The following is a 24,494-nucleotide window of genomic DNA, read 5'->3' on the forward strand; positions in this document are numbered from 1 at the left end:
GCTCGCTTACGTAGGTTGCCAATTGAAATAAATTGATTGTCTTATATTTATGCTCTGTAAACATCTGCGAGTCCCACAGCACTATTTGCACTATCTCGATCGGTCGAAATTTTGCACTGCGCTGCTAAATCAGCTATATCTGCTGAATCTGTTGAATCTGCCGAGCAAACACTTCGCCAGCGCCTGTTTGCCATTCGTATTGAGTAATTATTCATGCGCAGTATTCAAATGGTTCTGGAACGTGCCGGGATAAGTAGTTGTTGCTGCAGGGATCGGTCTATCTGAACATGTGCTCGGCATACTACTTCTGGCCATACATATACATTAACATATAAGTTTGTTTTATGGGGAAAAAGGGCGAAAGGGGAAGTCGTTCTCAACTGCGCAGTTAGCCAAGATCTATTTTTTGTTGGGCTTGTTTGCCGGTTTTTAGATACACACGAGCGCCGTGTTGATCTTTTGTTTGGCTCATAAGCATATATTCATTTTCGATAACTGGGACACGCGCTGCCGAGGCCACTGACTGGCTAACTAAAAAGCCGGCCGGTATTCCCAGCTGTCTATAATCCACCCCCACCACCCCCTCTCGCATTGTTTCTTCCCAAACAGTTCAACAAACTGCCAGAAACAATATTAGCCGAAAACTGACTCAAGGTGAAGTGGAAAGTGTTCTATCACACGCGTGGCCTCCCAAGGTTCATTCGCTGATAAAGAAAGTAATTTGCCAGCGCACATGTTCTTGCCAAACATAATTATAAATTAATAATAGAAATACGAGGCAATTACAGCTGATTAAAAGGCAGGCTTATCTTTTAAATAATGCGTATTTTTTTATTGCTTTTACTTAACATCTAGAGATTTACAAGATACAAAGTCAATATGACCGAAAGAACAAAACGAGGTGGAAGAACCAAGAACTTAGCTTCTAGTTAATGGGTTTGGCTAAAGCGGTGCACACTGAGCCTATAAGATCGGGTTTAGTGGGTTGTCTACGAACTAAATGATTTGGCAGTTGCTGCTAGGTGCGACGTATAGTGGGTCCCCTACAGGTCCAGCTGGAACTGTTCCTGGTCCTCGATCTTCAGGGACTTGGTGTTCTTCACCAGTTCCGTGGGCACGGGCACACACTTCCTGAAGGGGGTGCGGGGGGTTCCCCTCAGCAGGCAGCTGGGAACGTTGGACGGAGGCGTTTGGCTCAGGGGAGAGCCACGGAGATTCTTCATGAAGGCCCGCTCGTAGATGAGTTTAGTGCCTGGAAAAACACGAAATCGGAAGGTACTGATTAGTCAGGGTGTCTGGTCTGCGTTGCATCAGAAAGGTATTCAAAGTTCCCGCTGATAAGACGGCTGCGTAAACATTTCTCCGTCGCGATTGTGAGTCACGAACCCCGGGCACATGTGCTCCGGATTCTCATGCAGCCAACTGATTCGGCGGGATGAGCAGGTTTCATCAGCCAAAAGGCAGGTGAGTGTGCAATAAGGTTTTCAAAATATTTAAACTCAAGATTGGTATTCGGGAGAATAAATGTTTACAGTTTCCAGAGCTGTTAAATAATTTCGAGTCCTAACTTGTTAGGAATTCCCATATCTTGTTTACTTTAATGCAGGGGTGCTCAACGCCTATGCACCGAGTGCACTTTTGTTTTTGTAGAGCTCTGTGCTTATGGGTAGTGCGCCCATAAGCACCGTGCATATGGGCTTCGATTTGCATGCGAAACAAAAACAATTTTGCTTGTTTCTTCATTACATCTCTGTCCGTCGTCACGCTTATCTGATCGCAATGTATTTTGTTTTTGTTTTTTCCTCGAGCACATGCACTGAAACTTATCTTTCTGTCTGCGTTGGCTTTTGATTTATTTCGTGGTGGACCATCGTAAGTGTTATGTTACATTTTTTGGCGGATAAAAATGAGTGATGACTTAGAGAGCAGTTTTTTTAGCATAAACTTTAAATGCGAAGTACAATGCGTAATATGCTTCGTAGTTCTGGAGGTAAAAACTTTTTCTCTCAGTGCACAGCTGCGCCCCAACACAAACGCGCCGCTACATATGTACACGTTTTCTTGTGGATGTGTTAGTAAACGCACTGCCATAAGACGATCTTGAGCACCCCTGCTTTAATGTGTAATAAGGTTAGTTGGTTTTTCTGTCGCTTTTGTTTGATCAAGTTTTCTTATCTTTGGGAATTTCTAAGGGCAAATATAATTTTGTGCTTAACTTGGCAGACAGTAAATATTTGTAGTCAAGTAATTGTTAATTAAAATTGTTAAGAATTTTACTAGCAAATGCTAGAAACTTTAGTTATACTCGAATCTTTCACGGAATCCCAAGTGAAACTTACCTCCAGGAGTGGTCGAGAAGATGGTTCCTCCGGGCGTGGAGGAGTACACCTCGGGCATGTGGATCGGGTCGGAGATGACGACCTTCCTGGTCATCATGGGCAGGGCCTGGGTGATGGCTTGACGGGCGGTGGGGGAAGCAGACATCTTGGCTGATTGGTTTTTGGTTTCTGGACGCGTTGAAAACTTTCCGCTGGACTTGTAAGCACACTCGATATGGCGGCGACAAATTGATTGTTTACACAAACTGCGTTGTTTGTACTTTGGCTATCAGCTGGGAGCTGTGGAGCTGCTGAGGCTTCTATACGTTCACCGTTGGGGCTGTTCGCTAAGCGATTGCTGGCGGTTCTGCGAGGCGAGCTCTATTTATACCCCCGACCGCTGCGCTCTCTCGCGCAGCTATCTCTCTCTCTCCCCACTTTCCTCTCTCTTTGGCTCTCTCACCTGATTATTCCGCTTGGTCTGCTGCATGGTACAATTATACAAGGTAGTCTCGTCGGCAAAAGCACTCCCCTATTCATTACTCACCACAAGTGCGAGTGAGAGAAGTCTGCGTAGTAAGTGCGAGTGAAACGACAAAAAAGCTCTTTGCTTAACCCTTAGATTGTGCATGGGGCTTAAATTGTTCATTTATAGTAATAGGAGTTGAAGTTTTTTATAAATTAATTTTTAATAGTTTTGAATTTAAAATTAAACGTTGTTTTTATTTTTGGATAGTTATTTCTTTGTTTAGGTTCTTAATTTTAAAATAAATGTCAATATTAAAGTAAGTTTTTTTAATATCTAAATTAATGTTTCTTAGTAGCTATTAATAGTTTCTCCTTTACATTTTTTGTTATACTAAAATTATCTGAAACGATATGTTAAAAAACAAAAAAAAGTTTTCAGCCAAGGGCAGAACATCTTTGCACAAGGGTTAATACTCTGAAAAAATTCGTCCGCACACGTGCTCATCCTTCAACAAGCACGAACGCACTGACTAAAAAGCCGAACGATTAGGCAACCGACGAGACTACCTTGTATAATTGTACCATGGTCTGCTGATGTTTTTTGTTTTTATCTGGGTGTATTTTCTGCGTAGTTTATGACAAACCGGGTGTTGTTGTTGTTGCTCTTGCCGTATTCTAATAACCCCTATTGTTTTTGTTTTTGCCCGCTGCACACCTCAGGCGATAAGGGGAGGGGGAGGTGGGGGTCGTCCGTCTTGAGGGGCTTCTCGCCTTGAGCTCTTGTTTATCTTTAGCCATTTGTTATTGTTTAATGCACGGCAATATTATTGGTAAACAAGTTGGCCAGCAATACTAAACGGCAATCGCATTTTTTCTTAAAAAACCCTCTATTATCTATCGATCTTTGCTAGGGAAATGTGGTGACTCAGGTGCAGGTGAGATGTTATCAAGTTATCAGCGACTGTCTATGGGAGTTTCGAAGAATTTCGGGAAGTGCCGTCTGCTCTCCATGGGGCCATTAATTTTGCACTCGTTTTGCGAAATACAATTAATTAGCATAACGACACGTCGCCGGCAAACATGACGTAGGTTCTCAGTGGATTTCTGTGCACGTTAGTGCTCAGTGAGCATAGCAATTAAAATTTAAAATTTGAAAGTTTTCGGCTAGAAGATACTCAGTACTAGAAACTATAAAGATATCGTTATCGCACAAAAAATTATAAAAATGATTAAGCCCCCACAGACCCGTTAAGTTGTTTTGGCTTTAATGTAAACGTCAAAAGTGTTTAAATCAATGCAAAAATATGCTTGGTATGGTAAAAAGGTTCATAAAAAAGATCCAGACGTTGCTGACATAAAATAAAATATAATTTAATTATATAAAGTGTCTACACGATTGCCAAATTCAGCATATTATAAGAGTCGGTTTCTTTCTAGCTGGTTTTGCATTAAACCAGTATCTTAAAAATTAAATTAGCAAAGTTCCTCCTTTAGTAAATCCCGTACATCTCTCTGCATAAAAACTAGTCATCAAAAGAAACCCACATACCGAGTTTGAAGCTGGAACCTCCACTAGCTCCCGAGTTCCATGAGGTGCTAATTAGCATACCCCACTGATCGCAGCAACAACAGGGTATATCTAAGAAGCGGCACGAGCGCTTTTCGCCGTGCGGGGGCGATGTTGACGATTTTTAATCGTTGGACGCATGTAAATAGAGCTAAAGGAACTTTTGCTTACGACGACGCCCACGATTCGACGTAATTCGCTTTTTGGCCAGTGGCCATTTCGAGGGATGTGGGGTTACCGTGGGGTTGCCACGTGTGCTGATCTATGGCGATCACGATGTGGGACAAGAGGTGGCGCCCACCTAGGAATCTGCACAAGGCCGGAACTTAAGCGTGCTAATATTTATGGGTAAACAGGGGGAATCTTTCCAGGGCCTTGAAAGATGATGTTCGAGGGGGAGGGGAAAAGCATGACCCACATCCATCAATTACTAAGCATGGGGGTGGGAGTTAGCTGCATGCCAACTGACCCCCAAAACGGTAAACAGGGGAGCCAGAACCTAGAAAACACCGAGAGTCCCACCGAATTATGCCGTGTCATCCAGCACGTAGTCCACAGCATAGAACCGCCCTACGTGCCGGGCGATATGTTCAGACATCTTTGGGTGAGAGACCGGCGACTCTCCGCCACTTCTCTGCCACTTCCATTAGGGCTTATCAACCCTCGAGGAACCAGTTCGGATTTCGCTTTCGGTTTCATCGGACACACGTACCTGCGCAGAGAGAGAAGCATATAGAAGCCCCGAACGAGACGGCAGGAAGTTTTCCTATTGCGTTGCAGCCAAGTGAAAATGCGTCTCGAGAAATTCCTAGCCGGTTCTCTAAGCGCCGAGGGGTGTTCTTTCCATCCGCCGGGGGACAGGTATTATGTATGTAGTGAATTCGCCCGAATTTGTTTTCGGGAGGGCTGATGAAATTGCACCATCCGATTGCGTGGGTCATTACTACTCGGGGGATCTATTTCTAAACGAGTCTGCGATAGTTGTGAATGAGCTAGACGAAATCAACTTGTTTTTATTTTTCGGATCGAGCGAATCTCAAGACCAACGTAAACAAAAGAAAATCTGTTTAAAAAAAGTTAAGAAGAATTGTGAATGCTCTATAAAATACGATTTGGAATATAAATAATATTTAGATTAAATTTGTTGAACCTATTTTCCTCAAAGTTAAACATAGTTTTACAAATTCAAAACAAATTCAAATCAATAACCTATGCATTACTCCCATGAAATTTATTGGATAATATTTTATAGAGCATAAGAAAGTGTCACAGCAATCAATATTCAATGATACTTAAGATGGAAATCACATCTTTGGCTTTTGGTAGTAAATAAGTTTCCAAGAAAACATCGCAAATTACCGCGGATATATACATAGCAATAAAATCAAAACAAGTATTATCGGATACATTTTTATCTGGAACTTTCTTAAGTGCTGCTAAAAGGCTTCTTAACACCCCAACTGCCGTAAAAAAGGGCATTTTTAGAAGCAACTAAGACGAACATCAATCAGATCCCGCATCTCTGTTGACGTCGATGACCCACATTCTGTGAATTCGAATGAGCTGCGTCGCCGTCGTCGCGTTGGCCAAAAAATCATTTCAAATCAGTTGACTTTGTTTATGCACAAAATATGAAAACGCCGGGGAAAAAATCAGAGGAAATAACCAAAACAACCACACGACGTCCATAAATTAGCATGTGCTTTGTGCCAAAGATAATGGATGCACTGCGGAGATAAGGATAAAGCCAACCCAGATCGAGACAGCTTGACGCTAAGTCATTGCCTGCTGCGCTCAGGGATCTTCGATCTTCGTCCTCTCCCGGGACAATCGCGTAATTGCGTCTCAAATTACATCAGCTAAACAACGTGGATGGACTCGAGGGGTTCCGAGCACCCGGAGGGGTGGGAACTCCCTAGTCTATCTGGTGTCTGCTACCTCTTCCCGACTCCTCTTTCTGTTTTGAAAGTTCAACAGCCCCCTGATAAGGCTTGCGGCAGACCGAAATTGTATTTAGGAGGTCGAGTATACTACAGAGAGCATCAAATGCCCTTACGAATGGTTTATTTAGAGAATCTTTTACAGAACTGATTAAATAGTTAATACTTCGTTTAGCAAAGGCAAAAATACAACAAAAACTGAACTTACGTATATATCTGAGTCATATTACTGTCAATAAAGAAATGCGTATAAGGTGAGGTATAAATTTTCTAGATACAACCATACCCCTCTTCAAAATACCTAAAGATAGTGTATGCACAGCGAATAAAACGCAGAGTTTGTGGCTTGCGATCGGACAGAATCTTCGCTCCGATTGCGATCTGGCCGTCCAGATCTTTCACTTTCCGCTGCCATATATCAATAATGCATGGGGCAAGAATTAATGGAAGAATGAAATCTACTTGGCGAACTTATTTCGAGGAACCTTCGCACCGATCAATGAACTAAACCCGTGACGAGCGGGGTCCCCGAACTCGGCCGATCGACATGTGGCTGTACTATACGTATAGTTTACTTAAGTGGGAGTGGCTTGTTCAAGGGACGACTACTTCAGTCCCTCGAAGAAGCTGTCCATCATCGTGTGGTTGACGAACCCGAACTGCCAGCGCTGTCGCGGGTTGTCCCTCTCGCAGTGGTTGACCACCACGGAGGCCACGCCGTCCTCCAGCAGTCCCTCCATGCAGCGGTCCTCGGTTCCCCCGTGGATCAGCCACTGGGTCTCCCTGTCGTAGTACCAGAACTGGTTGCCCCCCTGGCTGTGGCAGTTCCACATCCATACCGTGGCGTTCGGCGGCTGTTGCTGGACGTCCAGGCAAACGGAGTCGAAGTGCCTCATCCGCACGTCGCGGTGCGAGGAGATCTCCCAGAACTGATTCGGCTGCGGGTTGGTCTTGTTCTCCGCACAGGCGAACATCCCCACCGCCTCGTGGTTTCCCCTGCCCATGCTGTCCAGGCAGTAGAGCTGGTTGGCCACGTTCTGGATCACTCCGTGGGCGTAGCTCGGCGGCTCCACGGGGGGGAACTTCTCCAGGAAGTCGGGCGCCACCTCCGTCATGAACCAGTGGAAGCTCTTGCACCTCAGGCGCTCCCTAACCCCGCGCTGCCGGGTCAGGTTCCCGGCGTCCAGGTTCTCGTAGGTCCCTGGGTTGCGGGCGTACACGTACTCCTTGTACTCGTCCATCCACACCTCAGCCACCCGTTTGTGGTTCTATCAAACAAATACTTTTTAGGGTTTTACAAACATTTGAAATACACCAACCGTGGCCACAAAGTTGTGTGTCCTTGGGTTCTCCCTTGGCCTCATGGGTCCCCTGAAAATGTGCGCCACCCTCGAGCAGGGAACATCCAGCAACATGCCGCCGCACATCCACACCTTGAAGCTCAGCTCGTACTGCTCCCCGCCCCAGATGTCCAGCTGGTCGTCGTAGCCGCCCAGGTCCCAAAAGAAGTCCGTGCTGATAGCAAACAGGCCGCCCATCATCACGGGACTTCGGAACGGCTGGGACTTGTCCACGGCGTCCTCGGGGAGAACGGGCAGTTGCTTGTAGTGCATCGACCAATCGAATCCCCCACGAGCTCCTTCCTGGTGGCCACCCGTGTAGGCAAAGTCCGCATGGGAAATGACATCCACAATGGGACAAGTGCATATTTTCGGGTTAATGGCAATGGGTTCGATCAGAGGAGGAAGCTAAAGAAACGAAAATATTATAAGAAATTGAATACCTTAACATCTGGTTCACTATAAAACCCCTCACCCAATTGTAGTTAACCTCGATGTGGGAATCAAAGAAAACCATAACTTGGCCGCGGGCCGCTTTGGCTCCAGCTATCCTCGCTCCAATGAGACCTCTTCTCGTTGGATTTCTCACTATGGTCACCAGTTGAGGAAAGTGCTGATCCACATAGTGGTTCAGTGGTTGCTTCAGGCTGATCCACTCGCTGCCGTCGTCCACGAGGACAATCTGCTTGAGTAACTCGGGAGGAGTGCGGTTAATCACACTGTAGATGGATCTCAAAAGGGTATTGAAGTGCTCGTTGAAGAAGATGAAAATCACACTGATGTTGGGCAGCTTGGCCAGGTACTTCCGGTTCTTGCAGCTAAAAGAGAGATAATGAACGTAATTAAAAAGTTTTTGTTATCAGTTGTAAGCTTACGCCTCGAGTCTGACATCCGGCACAGATCGGTTGACGGAGATGCGATCCGAAAGGAGGCCATTGAAGCCGTTCAGCTGGTACATCTCGGTTTCCAGCTCCTTATCGTCGGGGTTTTCCACGTGGACTGCCGCTCCGTGCTCACCGAAACCGGATCTTTTTCTGTCCGCCTCCATCTGCGCGTAATCGTGCCAGTCCTTGCGCTCTCCTTCAGGCTCCGGCAGTCGGAAGCCCACGATCTTGTCGCTCTTCGGCAGCTCCACGACGGAGTTGCGATCCTGGAACGGAGGTCGCGGCGCCTTGCGGGTGGGATGCACGTCGGCCGCTCTGAAGACTGGTGTTATGGGATCGCCGTTGGGGTCGAGCTTCTCCCCCGGGTCCGCCGAGTGCCGCATCCGCCGCTCCACAATCCAGGAGGTCACCAGGGAAACGCTGGCGATGGCCACCAGGAACAGGACGATCCTGCGCACCATCCGTTTGACATATCGCTTCTTCATGGCCATCGGAACGTCTTGCCGGCGGAAGTCCAAAGCGCTGAGTGCTGGCATCGCTGTGCAGCGAAGGGGCTCCTACCTGGTGACACCTGGCAGAAGATACAGCCATTAGTGTAATTGGTAACCTTGCGACTTCATGGCTTGGAGTTATTTCGGTGATAAGGCGGCCAAGTAGGTTCGACTTTCGGTGGGTCCAAAACACGCTTCTGCACTATTAATCAGTGGCACTCGGTCCCCTGGCCGATGACGTGTAAGACGCACATCCCGCACTCACCTGGTAATAGTTGAGCGAAAAGAACGATAACAAACCAGGCATCTCCGCATGCGATTTCAAATTAGCAAAGCGCGCGTCATGGTAGCGACATCTGCTCGGGTGTTCCCCGAACTAAATTCGATAGGGTGTATGCATCGTAAAAAATTAAAATTTCTACTGGACAATTCTTTTTAAGGGGTGCCCCCTACCAAGTTTTCAAAAACTTTAATTTTTTAAAGTTTGATCAAATTTGTATGCAACAAAAACATTACCCGCTAAAATACAATAATTTGTAGATAATTTATCTAGCTTTTTCGGTTGTCGCATGAATGATGAAGCAGTCTCTAATTAATTTGATGTTTGGGACTTTAAATAAACATTTTAATGTTTTTTTTTTGTATTTTTATTTATGCTCCCTGATATTGTGTTTGCGGATCATAGGCGTCGACTTCTCCGAACTTCCACTGCTGTTTTCGATTGCTTTTGTCGCAGACATTATTGGACAGGACCTTGCCAACCTTGCCATCCTGGCCCTTGGGAAAAGCTGCTTCGAGGCACCAAACCCATATCTGACCTTGTTGAATCCACCGGGTTTTCCGGTTGTAGATCCAGTACTGGTTTCCACCGTTGTCATGGCAGTGAAAAAGCCACACGGATTTCGATTTCTTGCCCTGCGCTTCCAGGCACTCATGATCGTCTCCCCTCAGCAGCCGAATCTCCTTCTCCTGCGAAAGATACCAGTTCTGGTATTCGCCAGGATTCGTTGCATTTCCAATGCACCGGGAGAGAACAACTGGATTTATGTGCTTTTGGTTCAGTGCGTCCACACAAAATCCGGGGAACGCCACGCTTTCGATGGGTCCAATCAACATCGACGGTTCAATCTCTGTCGGGTACTTTTTGAGAAAATCCGGAGCCACCTTGTTCATGTACCAGTCAAAGGACTTGCAGTTAAGTTGCATCTTACGGCCCCTAACACGAGTAAGGAATCCCGGCTGCGTTTTGTCATAGAGATCTCGGTTCCTTTCGTAAACGTATTTCTTGTACTCATCCATCCACACTTCTGCCACGCGCTTGTAGTTCTACAAGAAATGTACGTTGAAGGATCCAGTTGAAGAGGGATTTGCTTACTCACCCTGGCCAGGAAATTGTAGTTCCTCGGACTGGATCTCGGGGGCGTCGGTCCTCTGTTTATGTGGCCCACCCGGGAACAGGGAATGTACAGCAACATGCCGCCGCACATCCAGACCTTGAAGCTCATCTCGAACTGCTCTCCGCCCCAGATGTCCAGGTCCTCATCATATCCTCCGAGAATCCAGAAGTTGTTCCTGTCAATTGCCATGGCTCCCACTAAAAGCGGTGTTCGGTACGGCATAGAACCCATGGATTCGGAAAAGGCAGGTAACTGCTTCACCTGGAGCAACCAATTAAAACCGGATCGAGTCAGCATACTGGTCTTCATGTACTCAAAGGTCTTGTGGGAGATGGTATCCAAAATGGGACCGGTGACTATGTTTTGATTTACAGCTATGGGTTCCAGCAGGGGAGGTAGCTAAAAAGCGAAGAAATTACGTAGATTTTCCAATATATTGAATTATTTTTAAAGCCAAAATTCTCACCCAATTCACGTTGACTTCAATGTGGGAATCTAAGAACACCAAAACTCGACAGGAGGACAATTTAGCTCCTTCCACTCTGGCTTTAATCAGACCACGTCGTTCCTTTAGCCTCAATATACGAACTATTTTGGAAAAGTTTAGCTCTATAAAGTCTTCGAGTTTCTGTCCCAGTTCTGGAAAATTGCTGGCATCGTCTACGAGAATAATCTCCTTGAGTAACTCTGGAGGAGAGCGATTAACAATGCTCGAAATAGATCGTAAAAGGACGCTTAAGTGTTCATTATAAAAGGACATAACCACAGTCACATTGGGCAGATTCTTCAAGTACTTTCGCTGGCAGCAACTGATGATGATTATTTATTTACCATTAAAGTATTTTATTTTTGTCTTTTTTGGAGCTCACCTTAAAGGTCTGACTTCCGGCAAGCATCTATTCAGGGAAATACGATCGGAGAGCTTGGCATTGAAGCCATGAAATCCATAAAGCATTTCCGCATCTTCTTTTTCTTCAGCTTGTGGCGTTTCACCTGCCATATTCTGCTTACCTAATCCGGTTTTAATTGTACTCTGTTTTATGTCATGCCAATCCTTAATAGCTTTTTGATTGGGCAGACGAAATCTTCCACTGGGGAGCGTTTTTAAAATATCCAACTCTCTTTGGGATAAGGTAATTATTGGCAACGAAATCCCTATTTCCTGTTTTATATCTTTCTGAGAAAGCAGACTGGTTGGCAGTTCGGCTTTGTGGAACTCTAAATACTTTTGGTTAACTATAGAATCAATGATTCGTTTGTGTATCTGATTTCCCAGTATAATCGTGGATATCAAGGAAGCCAGTATAATGACGAACAGAAGACGCACAATTATTCGCAGATCTATATTCATGGTGACTATTTATTGTTTTGTGTAAATAGCTGTATAGAATGTAGATTTAACTAGGAGTTGTATAGTGCATAATATTCTTAGCCTACTTATATCGTTTTAAATAGGTTTATATATTGATTTGATACAAAATTTAAAATCCCGCTCAACAAATATTACAGACTCCATGTCTTCCCGGCAACTTTGGTTGGTACACTCGCTAACGTCGAATTATGTATGCCCTAGAATAGGGAGTGACTCGGCTAGGTTAGGAGGGTGCACTCGCTAGGTTGTGAATGAATGGAAATGAAATGGAATTTGGAAAATGCTTAAAGCGGGAAGATCGGTCACACTGCTGCGATCAGCAACGCATGGAAAATTTAATTTAAAAATTTAAATAAAATTTGACAAAAGGTATTCTGACATGGATCTCAACGACGCAGTGCTCACATGTGCGGTGAACATGCTGTGGACGAACTCCGTGGGCGTCACAGGTCGAAAACTGGCCTACAAGACGGCCACTTTGCGCCTGGTGCGGAACGATCTGCGGGAATTGTTTGTGGAAGTAACGCCGGAAAAGCTGAAGCCGCTAAAGTTCAAGCTGAAGGACCTCATGGTGCACAAGAAATTCATGTCCGAGGGCAAGGCCACCTTCAACTTCAAGGCGGAAAACTGCACGCTGTACCTCTCCAACGCTCCGCCAGGCACCTTGATGTTTTTCCTGCGCACGATTTTTATTAAAATGAATGGAACAGAAGGAGGATCGCAGCCAGACGATGCTACCCTGCAGAAGAAGCTCAGGGAACACCTGATGTCCGGAAAACCGAGCAGCTTCGATGACATCTCGCCGGTCACCACGGCCGAGATGATTTTGGCGCGCAAAAAGGCGGGCTTGATGTCCAAGGGTTCGGTGACCACGCCCTCGCCACAGGGAGCCAAAAAACGGCGGTTTGACGAGCTCAAAGAGGAGAAGGAGCGGGGCAGCTTGCCGGCGGCCAAGAAACTGTATCAACCTGCCACCGACGAGTCCCTCCGACTGAGTGAGGAGCAAATGGAGGTGCTGCGGGCCTGCACCTCTGGCAAAAGTGTGTTCTTCACAGGCTCTGCTGGTACCGGAAAGAGTTTTCTGTTGCGAAGAATCATCTCGGCTTTGCCTCCCGACGGAACGGTGGCCACGGCCTCCACGGGAGTGGCTGCTTGCTTGATTGGCGGCACCACCTTGCATGCCTTTGCGGGAATCGGAGGAGGAGATGCCACCATGCAGAGGTGTCTCGAGTTGGCTTCGCGACCCAACAGTGCCCAGACCTGGCGGAAGTGTAAGCGGCTGATTATCGATGAGATCTCCATGGTAGACGGGCAGTTCTTTGAGGTACTACTTTCTTTAAATTAGTATATCTTTCTACTTAGTAAATTCATGTTATTTGTTTTTCTAGAAAATCGAAGCCGTTGCCCGTCATATTCGACGCAACGATCGTCCCTTTGGTGGCATCCAGCTCATCTTGTGCGGCGATTTCCTGCAACTTCCGCCGGTTACAAAATCAGATTTCGGAGCAGCAGCCAGCTCTGGGTCTCAGCGGCGATTCTGTTTCCAATCAAGCGCCTGGGAGACCTGCATCCAGTGCGTCTACGAACTGAAGCAAGTGCACCGCCAGTCGGACCCCGAATTCGTAAAGATTCTCAATCACCTGAGGATTGGTCATGTCAACGACTCCATGACAAGTCGACTGGCATCCACTTCCAAGCAGAAAATCGAGGGGAACGGCATTCTGGCCACCCAACTCTGCTCGCACACGAACGACGCAAACTCCATTAACGAGTCCAAGTTGGAGAATCTCGACGGAGACAAGGTTTTGTTTAAGGCTGAAGATTCCGATGCCGGCATGACCAAGACACTGGACCAGCAGATACAGGCGCCCTCTCAACTATACCTTAAGGTAAATGCCCAAGTGATGCTTCTTAAGAATATTAACATCGCCAATGGTCTGGTCAACGGAGCGCGGGGCGTGGTCGTAAGAATAGAGAAGGACCTGCCGGTAGTTAGGTTCAAAAACAACCAGGAATATGTTTGCAAGCACGAAAAGTGGATCATCAAAACCGCCACAGGAGGCGTTATCACGCGACGCCAAGTTCCATTGAAGTTGGCATGGGCTTTCTCAATACACAAAAGTCAAGGATTAACCCTCGACTGCGTGGAGATGTCCCTATCGAAAGTGTTCGAAGCTGGACAAGCCTACGTGGCCCTCTCCCGAGCTAAGTCCCTCCAGTCTATTCGCATCCTGGACTTCGATGCCAAGCAGGTGTGGGCCAATCCTCAAGTGCTCCAGTTCTACAAGGGATTCCGACGCAAGCTGATGGATACAACCATGATTCCTTTGGGTCCCAAGAACAAGGACAAGAAACCAATTGACGGAAAGACTGCAAATAGTGCCCTAGCCAAGCTGAAAAAGAGTCTCATTAACAAGCCGCTAGTATCAATTAGTTGAAAACTAGGATTATACCGACCATATAAGATTTTTAGTATAAACGAGAGGCATAACCGATTGTCACAATATTACTGAAGACAAACCGACTTGATAAAACTTAAGAATAGTTTCTGAACTAATTTTTATGAAATCGTACATGCATTTTTATAGAAAATCCTTGAAACTAGTATTAATCTATCCCTCTAGCAATTATACATTTTGGGATTCCTTAGACAAATGGCTTAGTAATAAAGTATGGAAAATAGTATTTTAAACAAAATAACCAATACTTTCCTTAAGTAATGGCTTCCCAATTATAAGACTTGCACAATCCTTCGGTCTACCATTTCAGGTCGTGTATATTTAGTTATAACGGATAATGAAACTAGAAAACTTTAGCTCAGATCGGCTTGACGAGAACACAAAGGCGGAGTTTAGTGGGCGGCCTCCTCCTTCATGCCACTGCCCACGGGTCCATGACGACGCTCCCAGATCAGGCGATGCTTCTGCTTCATGTAAGCGGTCTTGGCATTGGCATAGCCACCCAGATCGCCATCTAAAAAGGAGTGGAATCGTTCAGTAAAAGCGCATCCATAGGCTGAATTATGGGGACAGGGATTCCACTCACACTTGATGAACCAGTTCTCGGTGGCCTTCTCGTACTGTTCCAGCAGCGGCTTGCACTTGACGATATGGTCGGGAGCTTCGTAGAGGGTGCAGTCCTCGAAGCGCTGGCGCAGAATGTTGACGATCTCGTTGTCCACCATGCGATCCCGGCGGAACTGCTGATCGGCCTCAAAGCGGCACACGGCGTCGTCCGTGTAACACTGATCGATGGTCGGAACGCGGCGGAAGCGCTGGTGGTACCAGTTCTGCTTCTCCTGGTTTGGCTCCACAATGCTCTCTGTGGAGTAATTGAAGGTTATTTACTTAATCATGCTCCAAATGTTTAAAGACAAGAGTGTAAACAAAAACAAATGCCCTGTGTATTGAGGTTATGTCATTATGTAATTGCCTGCAGTTTTTCCGCATTTTCCACTGATTTACTGAAGGAAACTCATCTATGAAGGCTTCAGATACTCCCAGGCCTATGATGAATCAAAACCCGTACATGTTACGTACCGCGGAACCATGTTATGGGTCCATCGATGACATTCAGCACCGACTCGGCAAAACTTGCCATTGGGCTGCGCGGCTCTGGCATTTTCTGGCGTTTGTTACCCCTGAAATACGCGTAAAGGGTGTTAGTATGCAGCTTAAAGAGTCTCAAATTTTTCTAGACAGTTATTACTTAAAAAAATAATAATTACACAAAAAAATAATTGAAATCCTTTAGTGTAGTAGGACCGCGTTCGGAATAACGAAAAATATATTAGACAGCATAGTCAGCTGATCGACGGGCGCGATGGGCACACAGCAAAAGGTTAGGTGGGTTTATGCGGCATTCCTGCACAGACCAGCTGTGGTCACACCTCGCTCAGCAACATTGCTTGGGTAATTTTTTTTTGTTTGTTAAATTATTATTTAAAAGTGTACGACATCGTACAGTTTAACCATTTACCATGACTTAAGTCCTCCTAAACATAAACGACAATTTTTTTTTTTTTTTTTTGCACGTGAAACATAGTGTTAAGGATACACAGCATCCAGAAAGTGAAAACGTCAAGAGCCATCCTGTGAATTTACCAATTAATAAAAAAAAAGGATTGCGCGATTTTAGGATGTGTAAGTGAGGTCCGCAACGCCAACGATTGCAGGTAAATAGATACGGACCAACCAGGTAGCCCGGGAGGCTCGGAATTCGGCCAGCGGAGTCTCACTTAAGGGGTGGTAAACAAACGCCGGCAATCGTACAGTCCCGGTCGCGAAAATATAGCCACGATGTTGGCCCAATCGGTCTACCTGAAGGTAACCCGCCTCTCGCTGCGCTCCGCCTCGAATCTCTCCAAGCGCCGCGTCGACGAGCTAAACGCGGGGATCGGGGAGCTGCGCCAACTGCTGTCCTGCGTAGTCTGCTGTCAACTCCTGGTAGATCCCTTCTCGCCGAAGGGCAAGCGGTGCCAGCACCACGTCTGCCGGCTATGCGTGCGCGGCAAGAAGCGGCTCTTCCCCAGCTGCACGCAGTGCGACGAGTGCTCTGACTTCAGGACCTACGAGGAAAACCGCATGTTGGGCACCCAGCTGCTCTGCTACAAAACGCTGTGCGTCCACCTGCTGCATTCCTCGTTGTTCGGCCAGCTGGCCGGGCTGAGGCCCCTGGTGGGCCGCGAGCTGGTGCCGCGCATAAAGCTACCGCCCAAGACCACACAAGAGTTCATCCGGGAGGGCTCCCAGATCTCGGACACGTTCGACACCTTTTTGCCCGAGCCGGACCTGCCCTTTCTAAAAGACCAGCCCACATCGCTGCCCGCCGAGACGCCGCCCACAACGGCTGCCACCACTCCGGAGCATTCATTCGACCAGCACCTCAACATCAGCGAGATCGAGGCGGAGGCGGCGGCCACGGCCGAGCAGGGTCACTTCTCCCCGCTGCCCCTGCTGCCTACGGGATCGCGGATGGGTCTGATGGCCCACGACGGACAGATAGTCATCGCCACCGAGTCCTCGGAGTCCGGATTCATGGAGCACGCGTGGACCGACCATGTGGATCTCTCCTCAGCCATTTCAGTGTCCGGCTTCCCCAGCCACGGCAGCAACTTTGCCGTCTCCTACGTGGTGCCCACGGCTGCTTCCACGCCGTTCGATCCCCAGCAACTGCAAATCGGTCAGTTGGTGCAAATGGCTGACTCCACGCAGTTGGCCGTGCTGGCCGCCGTCGAGGAGTCCATGGAAACCTCCACCCAGTTGGCTGTGCTCTCCACCAGCTTCGAGGAGCCTAAATTGTCCCCGCCCGCCGGAGAATCCGTTGAAATCTCCGCTCAGTTGACTGAGTTGCCAGTTGAAGATCAGGAGGAGGCGATGACTGAAATTGAGGAGCAGCATGAGGCCTCTGAGAAGTCGGAGTTTTTGACCGAAATAGTACAGCACGAAGAAGACAACACACAGTCGGAAGAGCCTCCTGTTTTAGAGGAAACTGAGCAAGTCGAGGAAGAGGCATCCAATAATAAGCGGAAGCTGGCTGAACTAGAAGCAGAGGAGCATGAAGAGGAAAAGGTCTTGGAGGAGATCCAGGCGGCGGTGGAGGAGACAGTGGTAGAGGAGTTACGTCCCAAAAGCGTGGAGCTGCAGGAGGAAGCCACTGATGAACCCCCACTCAAGCGAAAAAGAACCCGTAGTCTGAAGGCCTCGCAAGCCAACCAAGCCAAAATCGAACCCGCTCCGGCTGAGGTCAATGCCAAACTGCAGTCTGGCAAGGGCGCCTTTCGAAAGGTGCGCAGCAAGGCGAAGAAGGACAACGCCAAGCCAACGAAGGGCAAGTGCCGGTGCGGCATCTCCGGTTCCGCCAACCCTCTCACCACCTGCCGCAACTCGCGCTGCCATTGCTACACCTCTGGCAACAGTTGTGCCGATTGCAACTGCGTGGGCTGCAAGAATCCCCATAAAGAGGACTTTGTGGAGAGCGACGAGGATGAGGACGAAGTGCTGACAGAGCCAGAACCAGGGCCGATGGAGAAATCCGAGGAACCAGCAGAAAGTGCTAAGGAGGAGGAGAAGAGCCGGGATTGTGCTCAGCCCCCTCATCCAGAGCCATCGAACGACGGCATCAGCTTGGTTCCTCTGAGTAATCTGCAGCACTCTCAGCATCCCTTGGTGTTGGTCCAGAATGAAAAAGGCGAGTACCAGGGTAAGTTTATATAAACATCCAGTCGCACAATCTTCCATAACCCCTTCCGCTTGCAGGATTTAACATCTTCCAGGGCAACAAGCCCGTCGATCCAACCACTGTTGGCTTCATTCGCGTCCAGCTGCAGAACAACGATGGCAACAGCTCCATTCCACAGTACGCCTACGTGATGCCACAGCCTGCTATTCCGGATCCTCCACTCCCAGCACCAGCTCCCATGCTATCGCCACCTCCTCCACCGCCTCCGGAGAGAGAGGTCCTCGAGCCGTCGCCCAAGAAGTTCAGAAGCAGCAGAACTCGAAGGGGCAGGCCGAACTACTCGGCCCTCGACACGGTGGACGAACTTGTCAGTGGCGGATCGAGGAGCAACTCTGCCGCTGGCGACAGACTGTCCGCCACTGACAACGCCCACTCGTTGTTCGAGGAGATCATGTCCGGCTCGGATGACTTGTAAGGCGTCTCTTCCATAGATGTTGTGTTATCCCTGATTTTTTTTTTTTTTTTTTTACCTGTATTTTTAAATGCCCAGACGAATGTTATGTGTTAATCATAACTAGTCATAGGCCTGGGCATTATCACCCCTGAGCCCCTTACTTTATTGGATTCGTGTTCGTAACATATTTCTTAGATCCTCTACTCATGAAACAGCCACTCAACTCCTAAATATCTTATGGGATCATTTTCCAACATGAGGATTCCCCAGTCTGTTTGTAATCATCCAGCAAACGTTTCCAAAACTCATTTTTTTTATTAATTATTAAGCAGGTAATATTCGCTACAGATATGTAAGCAATTCTGCAGCTACCGCAGGAAATGTGTATTTAAGGGCAAAGCAATAGTCACAATTAAGGAGTTTTCGTTAAACGAACATCGAATTATTAAATAACTTTAATGCTTTGCTCGAAATGCGGTTGCTGTGAGCCAAAAAAAAAACTTTTTTTTTCTAAATTAAGCCCTTTTTTTTCATAGACTAAGACATTTTTTTGAGCATGAATTTTTTTGAGCACGTGAACCTAATCTTAAGAAACAATAATACAAACATAGCCATATATAGCCAAAATATATATGCGAAAACATTACTCTAAAATATTCAACAAAGGCAAATAAATATGAGCATTGCTGAAAATAAAACCGATTCGTTCAGAACATTTCTCCTCTTTATGAATGGGGGCTTGAGATTTCTGGAACACAAACGTTCTTGGGAGTGAGGCGAATGTTTCCGCTCACTTAAGTCACTCATTCTCAATTCCGAGTTTAATCAGCCGCTCCGCGAGGAGAGTCGCCCTTAGATAAGCGCTACTGATCGTCGCATCGCCGCCTGCTGGCTTGGCTTGGCTCATCATTATCTTCTGATTAGTGCGTGTTTGTCCCGAGTCGCGAACGGAGGCTGGAGCGCTTCCCTTTTTCTCCGAAACTGATAAGCAGAGTTAAAAGTTAATCTCACAAGATGAAGCCACTGATAGCGTTTGTGCTCGTGGGACTGCTGGCCAGTAGTTGCCACATTGCCCGCTCGCAGGAAGCTGGCGAAGGTGAGTCCGATCCCTTAGCCCAGCTCCACATAATCGATGCCACTTGTGACCTTTGAGCAGTTGTGGAACAGGAAGCGAGCGAGTCGGATGACGCACTTGAGATCAAGAAGAGCCAGGCGGCCATGGTCGCCCAGGTGGAGGCCCTGCTGGAGCACTTCAAGCAGGAGGATCCGAAGGGGCTGCCCGGCGTGCCTGTTCCCGATCCCCTGGAGGTGCCCGACGTAAAGAAGAGCATGGGCATGGCCAACCTGGACATGAAGAAGGTTAATGCCTACGGACTGTCCAAGTTCCGCATCGACAAAATGAACCTGGACCTGAAGGAGATGAAGGTATGTTCTTTCCGATTGAAAGCATGATCTTTTGGTGCTAACTACACACTACTTGCAGTTCAATGGTGGCCTCCAGCTGGACCAGATGCTGGTAAAGGGCCAGTACACGCTAAGCTCGTTCTTTTCCAAAGCTAATGGACCCTTCACAGTGATTCTGAAGAACGTGTACGCGGATGCCACGGCCTACTTGGCCGTCGAGCGTGATGGCCACCTGGCCACGGACCGCATCAAGATCGACATCACCTTTTCGGACATGACCATGGACTTCCAGAACCTCGGCATGGTGGGCAGCATCTTCCAGAGCGTGGTGAACGGCGCGCCCAACCTGGTGTTCGACGCCATGAAGCCGTTCATGCTGCAGGAGGCGGACAAGAAGCTGCGCGCCCAGATCGACACGATGATCCAGGACACGCTGGGCGACCGGCGTCTGCCCAACTCGATAACGCCTCTGGACAGCGCCATCGCCATGGCTCGGAAGCTGGTGCGCGAGAAGGGCTACGATCCGTACCACCTGCCCGACGTGAACCGCACCATGGGCGTGTTCAGTGTGCAGCTGACGCACACCTGGATCAACGGAATCTCCAGCTTCTACCGCGTGGGCAACATAACCGCCGGGATGGCCAACAACACGGTGTCGGTGGTCGTGCAGATCGGCACGCAGCAGGTGACGGGCGCCGGCCAGTGGGAGGTGGGCCTGGGCATGATGACCCGCGTGGGCCACGTCCAGTTCACCGTGCAGCACATTCGCGCCACCGTGGGCCTGAGCCAGTCGCTGGACACGCGCAAGCGGGCGCAGGTCACCGACCTGCAGTTCGACATGGGCAACATCCAGGTGCGCTGCGACGGAGCCGGAACCCTGGACTACGTCATGGAGTTCGCGGTGAACGTGATCCCCAACCTGCTGCGCTACCAGATCATGGACGCCATCGAGAACCCCATCAAGCAGCGCGTCCAGGAGAAGTTCAACGCCATCGACGTGGAGCAGGTCATCAAGCAGATGGCCCAGAACGACTTCAAGTTCGATCCGAAGATGCTGGGCCTGTGAGCCGTTAGAAAGTAAGAGTTTTTGCAATCGAATAAAGGTTTATCCCTGGAACACGGGGAATCACAAGCTAGTTTATTGTAAGCTATCTACATTGACTGCGTGGCGCAGTGGAATGTGCCTAGGGATCCTTCACACTGAAGCAGAGCAGCTGCAGCCGCATGTTCCGCTTCACCCGCTCCAGAATCTCGTCCGCCTTGCGCTTCTGCTCGCTGCTCAAAGGAGGATTGATGGCCTCCAAAGCCTCCATGAAGTAGTTCCTAAGGATTTGAGAAAGATTAATGAAGGCGCTTCTTGCAAGAGCTTCACCTAGGGAACGTACTTAGCAGTCTCGTTGACGTATCCCTCCAGGGAGTCCCTCAGCAGCCGGATGTCGACGTGCGCCTGTATGGCTCCCGTGAAGCTGAACCGCTGGACGCAGCTCATCAGCCGGGCCAGCTCCTCGGAAATCGTCTGCACAATAGATTCCAGGATCGGACGAAGCAGGGCCGGCGAGATGCTATAAATCTCGGAGTAGACACCCACCAGGTTGTCGCAGCATTCGTGCGCATACGGACGCAACTGGCCGATCTCCATCTCGTGGTCCCACTGGAAGCGACCCAAGTACATGGACGGCTCGATGGTGCCCACCAGCGGGTCGCCCTTGTGTTCCACGTATTCCTCCAGCAGGTTGGTGAACAGCTGGTTTACCGTGTACCGCGCCGTTTCGATGGCCAGCGTGGGCAGTGGGTAGCCGTAGCGCACGAAGATCTCGCCCAGGCGCGGGAAGAAGCTCTTGTTGCAGTACGCGTAATTGGCCAGGCAGCAGAGCATTCGCTGCTCCCAGGTAACGGCCGCTCCTCCGCCGCTACCGGCCACCGAATCAGGCTGCTGGGAGTTTGGAAACCCGAGCAACTGCGACACATTGTGGGTGGGCGTTTCCTCGTCGTGCGAGTGAAAGGCCAGCTCCTCGATCACCGCGCTAAAGGCGGACAGAAACTCCTGGAGCCGCTGCGTCACCTCCCGCTGGCCATCTGACTGCGGTTCAAGCAGATTGCCCTCCCGCGTCTCGCGCTGCATGCACACGGACTGCACCTCGTCCAGCGTTTCGATCAGCAGGGCCTCCAGGGCGGCGGGGAGCAGCGTGGCGCCTGGGTACTCCTCCACGCCCAGCTCCCAGGTCTCCTGGCTGCCCAGCTTCTTGCAGCGGTCCGTCGCCCGCTTGAAGATGATCGAGAAGCAGAAGAGGCGCACCTCGTCTATCAATTTTTGGATAATGTCAAGCGCCTCCGAGGGCAGATCCAAGCTTATGAGCGTGGCGTAGGCGATCCTCGTGTAGCGCAGGCACTGCGGGATCCACGGCAGGAACTGGTGCGTGGCCGAAGCAGAGCCAATGGGCCAGGACAAGCCGCTGGACTGACGCAGGGCGCGCTGATCGGTGGCAATCAGGACAGCCAGCCTCAGGTAAACGCAGAACTTCTCGATGGCGTTCAGTATCATCCGCTTAAAGTCGCCTGGTTTGGGATCGTGCGGGCCGCGCAGCTCTCCGGTGAAGTACAGCTGGCCCAGACGCCACAAATCCGGCAGCTGGGAGGCGGCGATATCGCATAGCTCCTCGCAAAAGTTCACCCGGTTGGGAGCCTGGCTGGGGTCCCTGCTCTTGGACTTCTCCTGCGCACCTGAGTCCTTGTTGGCGTGCTGGTCGAAGGTCTGGCGGAAGGTGGCCTCCAGGTACTTGGCCCTGGCTTCGATGGCATCCCACGCGGGATCGACGAGGCGCAGCTTATCGCCGATCGGGGTGCCGCTCTGCTGCAGCTCCAAACTGATCAGCGCCATGATCAACTTCTTCTGTTGCTCCACACTCTGTGGCATCTTGACCACTTTCTCGTGCAACTGCTTTCGAATGGACAGAATTCTCTGGTCCACCTCCTCGAGCACCTTGCGGAATATGGGGATCTCAGTCTTGCCAAAGAGATTCTTGGCGCGCGAGTAGTCGTTCACCACGATGTCGTATTCGCTCGCTTTGGCGCGACGATCCACCGAGTTGGGCAGGCAGAAGAGGAATTTGTGTCGCGACAGGGCGAAGAGAACGGACCGCGTGGAATCGGCCTTCTCCTTGCGCACCAGCACATCGGTAAAAATCTTCTGCGATTCAGTGATTGAGTCTGCAAGCAAGAGTGGACTTTACAATCAAAGTTATTTCAAAAATGACCAAACTTACTCTCTATCGAGGACTCCAGGATATTCAGGGTCTCGTTGCCGTGCAGCTTGACATCCTCCTGCAGCTTGTCCCGAATGTTCATCAGTGTGTCGAGCTGGTCGATCACAGAGCCCGCATTTGATTTAAGGAAGGATAGCTGCCCCTCCTTCTGGCTCTCCACCTTGCGCTTCAAGTAGGACAGGCCAGCCTTGAGGTCCTCGAAGGAGGTGGCCAGGTGGTTCTCCAAGAGGAACCAGGCAGGTGAGAAGTGCTCCTGCGACAGATCGCCGCAGGCCTCGGGAAACAGGTCACGCAAGTCCTCGGGGATCTTCTGCTCGTTTCCCTCGATGGACAGGCCGAGGGGGTCTTCCTGCGTCAGGCCGGATTGGGCCAGAGTGCGACGACCCCAGGCAAAATTCTGCGAAGGCGATTCCTCGATCCACACGGCTGACTCTTTCAGTGGACCAATGGTTTCGTGGTAGGCACGGAATTGCACAGTCGACGTGCCCACTCCGCCGCTCAAAGTGGTCACTATGATGTCGCCCTTTCCCTTCGCCGGACCTGTTCGAGCTATAATTTTGTTGGGCGACTTCCATTCCGCGGACAGTAGGCAATCGGAGCCGCAGATTTTTAGGCCTTTGATTGGGGGGATAGTCATAGGAAAAGCTGATAAATTGAGAGAGACTACGCCTACCGATTAGATCTTGCACCCGAGTGCCCAGGAACTCGCCGCGGATGATGACGCGGGTGCCAGGAGGTCCCTCCTTCGGGGAAAGCCCTGTTACCACCGGCTGTGGCGCCATCGTAGGCTTTTTTATCCAAAAAGATTGGTCAAAACTTTAATAAAAACAGAGAACCTAGTTTTAATGCAAAAGTGTTAGTAAACGCAAGTTTTTTGCCAGTGTTTTCAGCATTTTTATTGAATGTACATACGTCAATTATGGCTATTTAAAAGTGTTCATTTTTATTAATTTTTGTCCTTTTTTATTTACCTAAACCTTTAAATGTAGAAAATAATAATTAACTTTTAATTTGATTCGACAGAAGTGTGGCTTGCAAAATAAAGTCACAATAATTTTAAACCACATTAATGTTCCACTAAAACCGTAGCTCTTGACAACACTAAATTGCTCGGGCTCGGTAGGTTTAAGATTTAAAAAAAATATATAGATTACCGATTTGTAAAGCTGTAAGAATATAAGAACACTGCCCACATGTTGGCGGTCAATTGTGTATTCAAAAGTTGTGTGCATTCCATAGCTCAGTGGTATAGGCTCTATTAACAATTTTCATCAAAAGTTTTTAACCTATTTTTTTTATTTTAAGCTGAAAATCCTTTTAAAAATTATAACAAAATTTACATTTTATTTGACAATAAGTGTTGCTTGCAAAATAAAGTCACAATGAGTAAAAACTGCCATTAATATATAGCTATGT

The 24,494-nt window shown here is 48.6% G+C and overlaps 8 protein-coding genes across 9 annotated transcripts; 3 read left to right on the forward strand and 5 right to left on the reverse strand.

The window, feature by feature from the left end:
• Positions 1-805: 805 nt before the first annotated feature.
• LOC108092571 (eukaryotic translation initiation factor 4E-binding protein) lies at positions 806-2,684 on the reverse strand. Its single transcript, XM_017192211.2, has 2 exons — positions 2,340-2,684; positions 806-1,252 (listed from the first exon to the last, which is right to left on the reverse strand). Exons 1-2 carry the CDS (start codon positions 2,482-2,484, stop codon positions 1,044-1,046), a joined length of 354 nt encoding a protein of 117 aa, XP_017047700.1. The 5' UTR covers positions 2,485-2,684; the 3' UTR covers positions 806-1,043.
• A 3,695-nt stretch (positions 2,685-6,379) lies between these two features.
• LOC108092530 (N-acetylgalactosaminyltransferase 4) lies at positions 6,380-9,281 on the reverse strand. The gene is made up of 4 exons (XM_017192153.2): positions 8,509-9,281; positions 8,109-8,451; positions 7,613-8,041; positions 6,380-7,561 (listed from the first exon to the last, which is right to left on the reverse strand). Exons 1-4 carry the CDS (start codon positions 9,051-9,053, stop codon positions 6,899-6,901), a joined length of 1,980 nt encoding a protein of 659 aa, XP_017047642.1. The 5' UTR covers positions 9,054-9,281; the 3' UTR covers positions 6,380-6,898.
• Positions 9,282-9,602: 321 nt separating this feature from the next.
• Positions 9,603-11,818, reverse strand: LOC108092308 (putative polypeptide N-acetylgalactosaminyltransferase 10). The gene is made up of 4 exons (XM_017191843.2): positions 11,275-11,818; positions 10,872-11,214; positions 10,388-10,804; positions 9,603-10,334 (listed from the first exon to the last, which is right to left on the reverse strand). Exons 1-4 carry the CDS (start codon positions 11,754-11,756, stop codon positions 9,660-9,662), a joined length of 1,917 nt encoding a protein of 638 aa, XP_017047332.1. The 5' UTR covers positions 11,757-11,818; the 3' UTR covers positions 9,603-9,659.
• Positions 11,819-12,051: 233 nt separating this feature from the next.
• Positions 12,052-14,477, forward strand: LOC108092523 (ATP-dependent DNA helicase PIF1). The gene is made up of 2 exons (XM_017192145.2): positions 12,052-13,101; positions 13,166-14,477. The coding sequence occupies exons 1-2, from the start codon at positions 12,157-12,159 to the stop codon at positions 14,213-14,215; spliced, it is 1,995 nt and encodes a 664-aa protein (XP_017047634.1). The 5' UTR covers positions 12,052-12,156; the 3' UTR covers positions 14,216-14,477.
• Positions 14,478-14,528: 51 nt separating this feature from the next.
• LOC108092524 (NADH dehydrogenase [ubiquinone] 1 beta subcomplex subunit 10) lies at positions 14,529-15,603 on the reverse strand. 2 transcript variants are annotated; one of them, XM_017192146.2, is made up of 4 exons: positions 15,505-15,603; positions 15,317-15,417; positions 14,823-15,098; positions 14,529-14,750 (listed from the first exon to the last, which is right to left on the reverse strand). In XM_017192146.2, exons 2-4 carry the CDS (start codon positions 15,396-15,398, stop codon positions 14,629-14,631), a joined length of 480 nt encoding a protein of 159 aa, XP_017047635.1. In that variant the 5' UTR covers positions 15,399-15,417; positions 15,505-15,603; the 3' UTR covers positions 14,529-14,628. The 2 variants fall into 2 exon arrangements, with proteins under 2 accessions (XP_017047635.1, XP_017047636.1); XM_017192147.2 differs by having other exon boundaries at positions 15,486-15,578.
• A 30-nt stretch (positions 15,604-15,633) lies between these two features.
• Positions 15,634-19,111, forward strand: LOC108092442 (E3 ubiquitin-protein ligase msl-2). Its single transcript, XM_017192023.2, has 3 exons — positions 15,634-15,688; positions 15,822-17,978; positions 18,035-19,111. Exons 2-3 carry the CDS (start codon positions 16,076-16,078, stop codon positions 18,430-18,432), a joined length of 2,301 nt encoding a protein of 766 aa, XP_017047512.1. The 5' UTR covers positions 15,634-15,688; positions 15,822-16,075; the 3' UTR covers positions 18,433-19,111.
• Positions 19,112-19,320: 209 nt separating this feature from the next.
• On the forward strand, positions 19,321-20,951 carry LOC108092443. The gene is made up of 3 exons (XM_017192024.2): positions 19,321-19,507; positions 19,568-19,836; positions 19,895-20,951. Exons 1-3 carry the CDS (start codon positions 19,426-19,428, stop codon positions 20,879-20,881), a joined length of 1,338 nt encoding a protein of 445 aa, XP_017047513.1. The 5' UTR covers positions 19,321-19,425; the 3' UTR covers positions 20,882-20,951.
• On the reverse strand, positions 20,914-23,946 carry LOC108092441 (exocyst complex component 2). Its single transcript, XM_017192022.1, has 4 exons — positions 23,752-23,946; positions 23,079-23,693; positions 21,201-23,022; positions 20,914-21,138 (listed from the first exon to the last, which is right to left on the reverse strand). Exons 1-4 carry the CDS (start codon positions 23,858-23,860, stop codon positions 21,000-21,002), a joined length of 2,685 nt encoding a protein of 894 aa, XP_017047511.1. The 5' UTR covers positions 23,861-23,946; the 3' UTR covers positions 20,914-20,999.
• Between the last annotated feature and the right edge of the window lie 548 nt (positions 23,947-24,494).

This window comes from Drosophila ficusphila, unplaced genomic scaffold (assembly GCF_018152265.1).
Source record: "Drosophila ficusphila isolate 14025-0441.05 unplaced genomic scaffold, ASM1815226v1 contig_412, whole genome shotgun sequence".
NCBI lineage: Eukaryota > Metazoa > Arthropoda > Insecta > Diptera > Drosophilidae > Drosophila > Drosophila ficusphila.

Excerpts from the sequence above, each read along its gene's own strand:
- LOC108092523 (XM_017192145.2), top strand. The coding sequence starts at position 12,157 with ATGGATCTCAACGACGCAGTGCTCACATGTGCGGTGAACATGCTGTGG. Across the intron at positions 13,102-13,165 it reads TAGACGGGCAGTTCTTTGAG|AAAATCGAAGCCGTTGCCCG; the intron begins GTACTACTTTCT and ends TTGTTTTTCTAG.
- LOC108092571 (XM_017192211.2), bottom strand. The coding sequence starts at position 2,484 with ATGTCTGCTTCCCCCACCGCCCGTCAAGCCATCACCCAGGCCCTGCCC. Across the intron at positions 1,253-2,339 it reads CTTCTCGACCACTCCTGGAG|GCACTAAACTCATCTACGAG; the intron begins GTAAGTTTCACT and ends GTGTTTTTCCAG.
- LOC108092524 (XM_017192146.2), bottom strand. The coding sequence starts at position 15,398 with ATGCCAGAGCCGCGCAGCCCAATGGCAAGTTTTGCCGAGTCGGTGCTG. Across the intron at positions 15,099-15,316 it reads ACCCATAACATGGTTCCGCG|AGAGCATTGTGGAGCCAAAC; the intron begins GTACGTAACATG and ends ATTACTCCACAG. Across the intron at positions 14,751-14,822 it reads CGAGAACTGGTTCATCAAGT|ATGGCGATCTGGGTGGCTAT; the intron begins GTGAGTGGAATC and ends ACTCCTTTTTAG.
- LOC108092442 (XM_017192023.2), top strand. The coding sequence starts at position 16,076 with ATGTTGGCCCAATCGGTCTACCTGAAGGTAACCCGCCTCTCGCTGCGC. Across the intron at positions 17,979-18,034 it reads TGAAAAAGGCGAGTACCAGG|GATTTAACATCTTCCAGGGC; the intron begins GTAAGTTTATAT and ends TTCCGCTTGCAG.
- LOC108092530 (XM_017192153.2), bottom strand. The coding sequence starts at position 9,053 with ATGCCAGCACTCAGCGCTTTGGACTTCCGCCGGCAAGACGTTCCGATG. Across the intron at positions 8,042-8,108 it reads TCGAGGTTAACTACAATTGG|CTTCCTCCTCTGATCGAACC; the intron begins GTGAGGGGTTTT and ends TCGTTTCTTTAG. Across the intron at positions 7,562-7,612 it reads CACACAACTTTGTGGCCACG|AACCACAAACGGGTGGCTGA; the intron begins GTTGGTGTATTT and ends TTTGTTTGATAG.
- LOC108092443 (XM_017192024.2), top strand. The coding sequence starts at position 19,426 with ATGAAGCCACTGATAGCGTTTGTGCTCGTGGGACTGCTGGCCAGTAGT. Across the intron at positions 19,508-19,567 it reads CTCGCAGGAAGCTGGCGAAG|TTGTGGAACAGGAAGCGAGC; the intron begins GTGAGTCCGATC and ends ACCTTTGAGCAG. Across the intron at positions 19,837-19,894 it reads TGGACCTGAAGGAGATGAAG|TTCAATGGTGGCCTCCAGCT; the intron begins GTATGTTCTTTC and ends CACTACTTGCAG.
- LOC108092308 (XM_017191843.2), bottom strand. The coding sequence starts at position 11,756 with ATGAATATAGATCTGCGAATAATTGTGCGTCTTCTGTTCGTCATTATA. Across the intron at positions 10,805-10,871 it reads TTGAAGTCAACGTGAATTGG|CTACCTCCCCTGCTGGAACC; the intron begins GTGAGAATTTTG and ends TTCGCTTTTTAG. Across the intron at positions 10,335-10,387 it reads ACTACAATTTCCTGGCCAGG|AACTACAAGCGCGTGGCAGA; the intron begins GTGAGTAAGCAA and ends CATTTCTTGTAG.
- LOC108092441 (XM_017192022.1), bottom strand. The coding sequence starts at position 23,860 with ATGGCGCCACAGCCGGTGGTAACAGGGCTTTCCCCGAAGGAGGGACCT. Across the intron at positions 23,023-23,078 it reads CCTGGAGTCCTCGATAGAGA|ACTCAATCACTGAATCGCAG; the intron begins GTAAGTTTGGTC and ends TCTTGCTTGCAG. Across the intron at positions 21,139-21,200 it reads TACGTCAACGAGACTGCTAA|GAACTACTTCATGGAGGCTT; the intron begins GTACGTTCCCTA and ends TCAAATCCTTAG.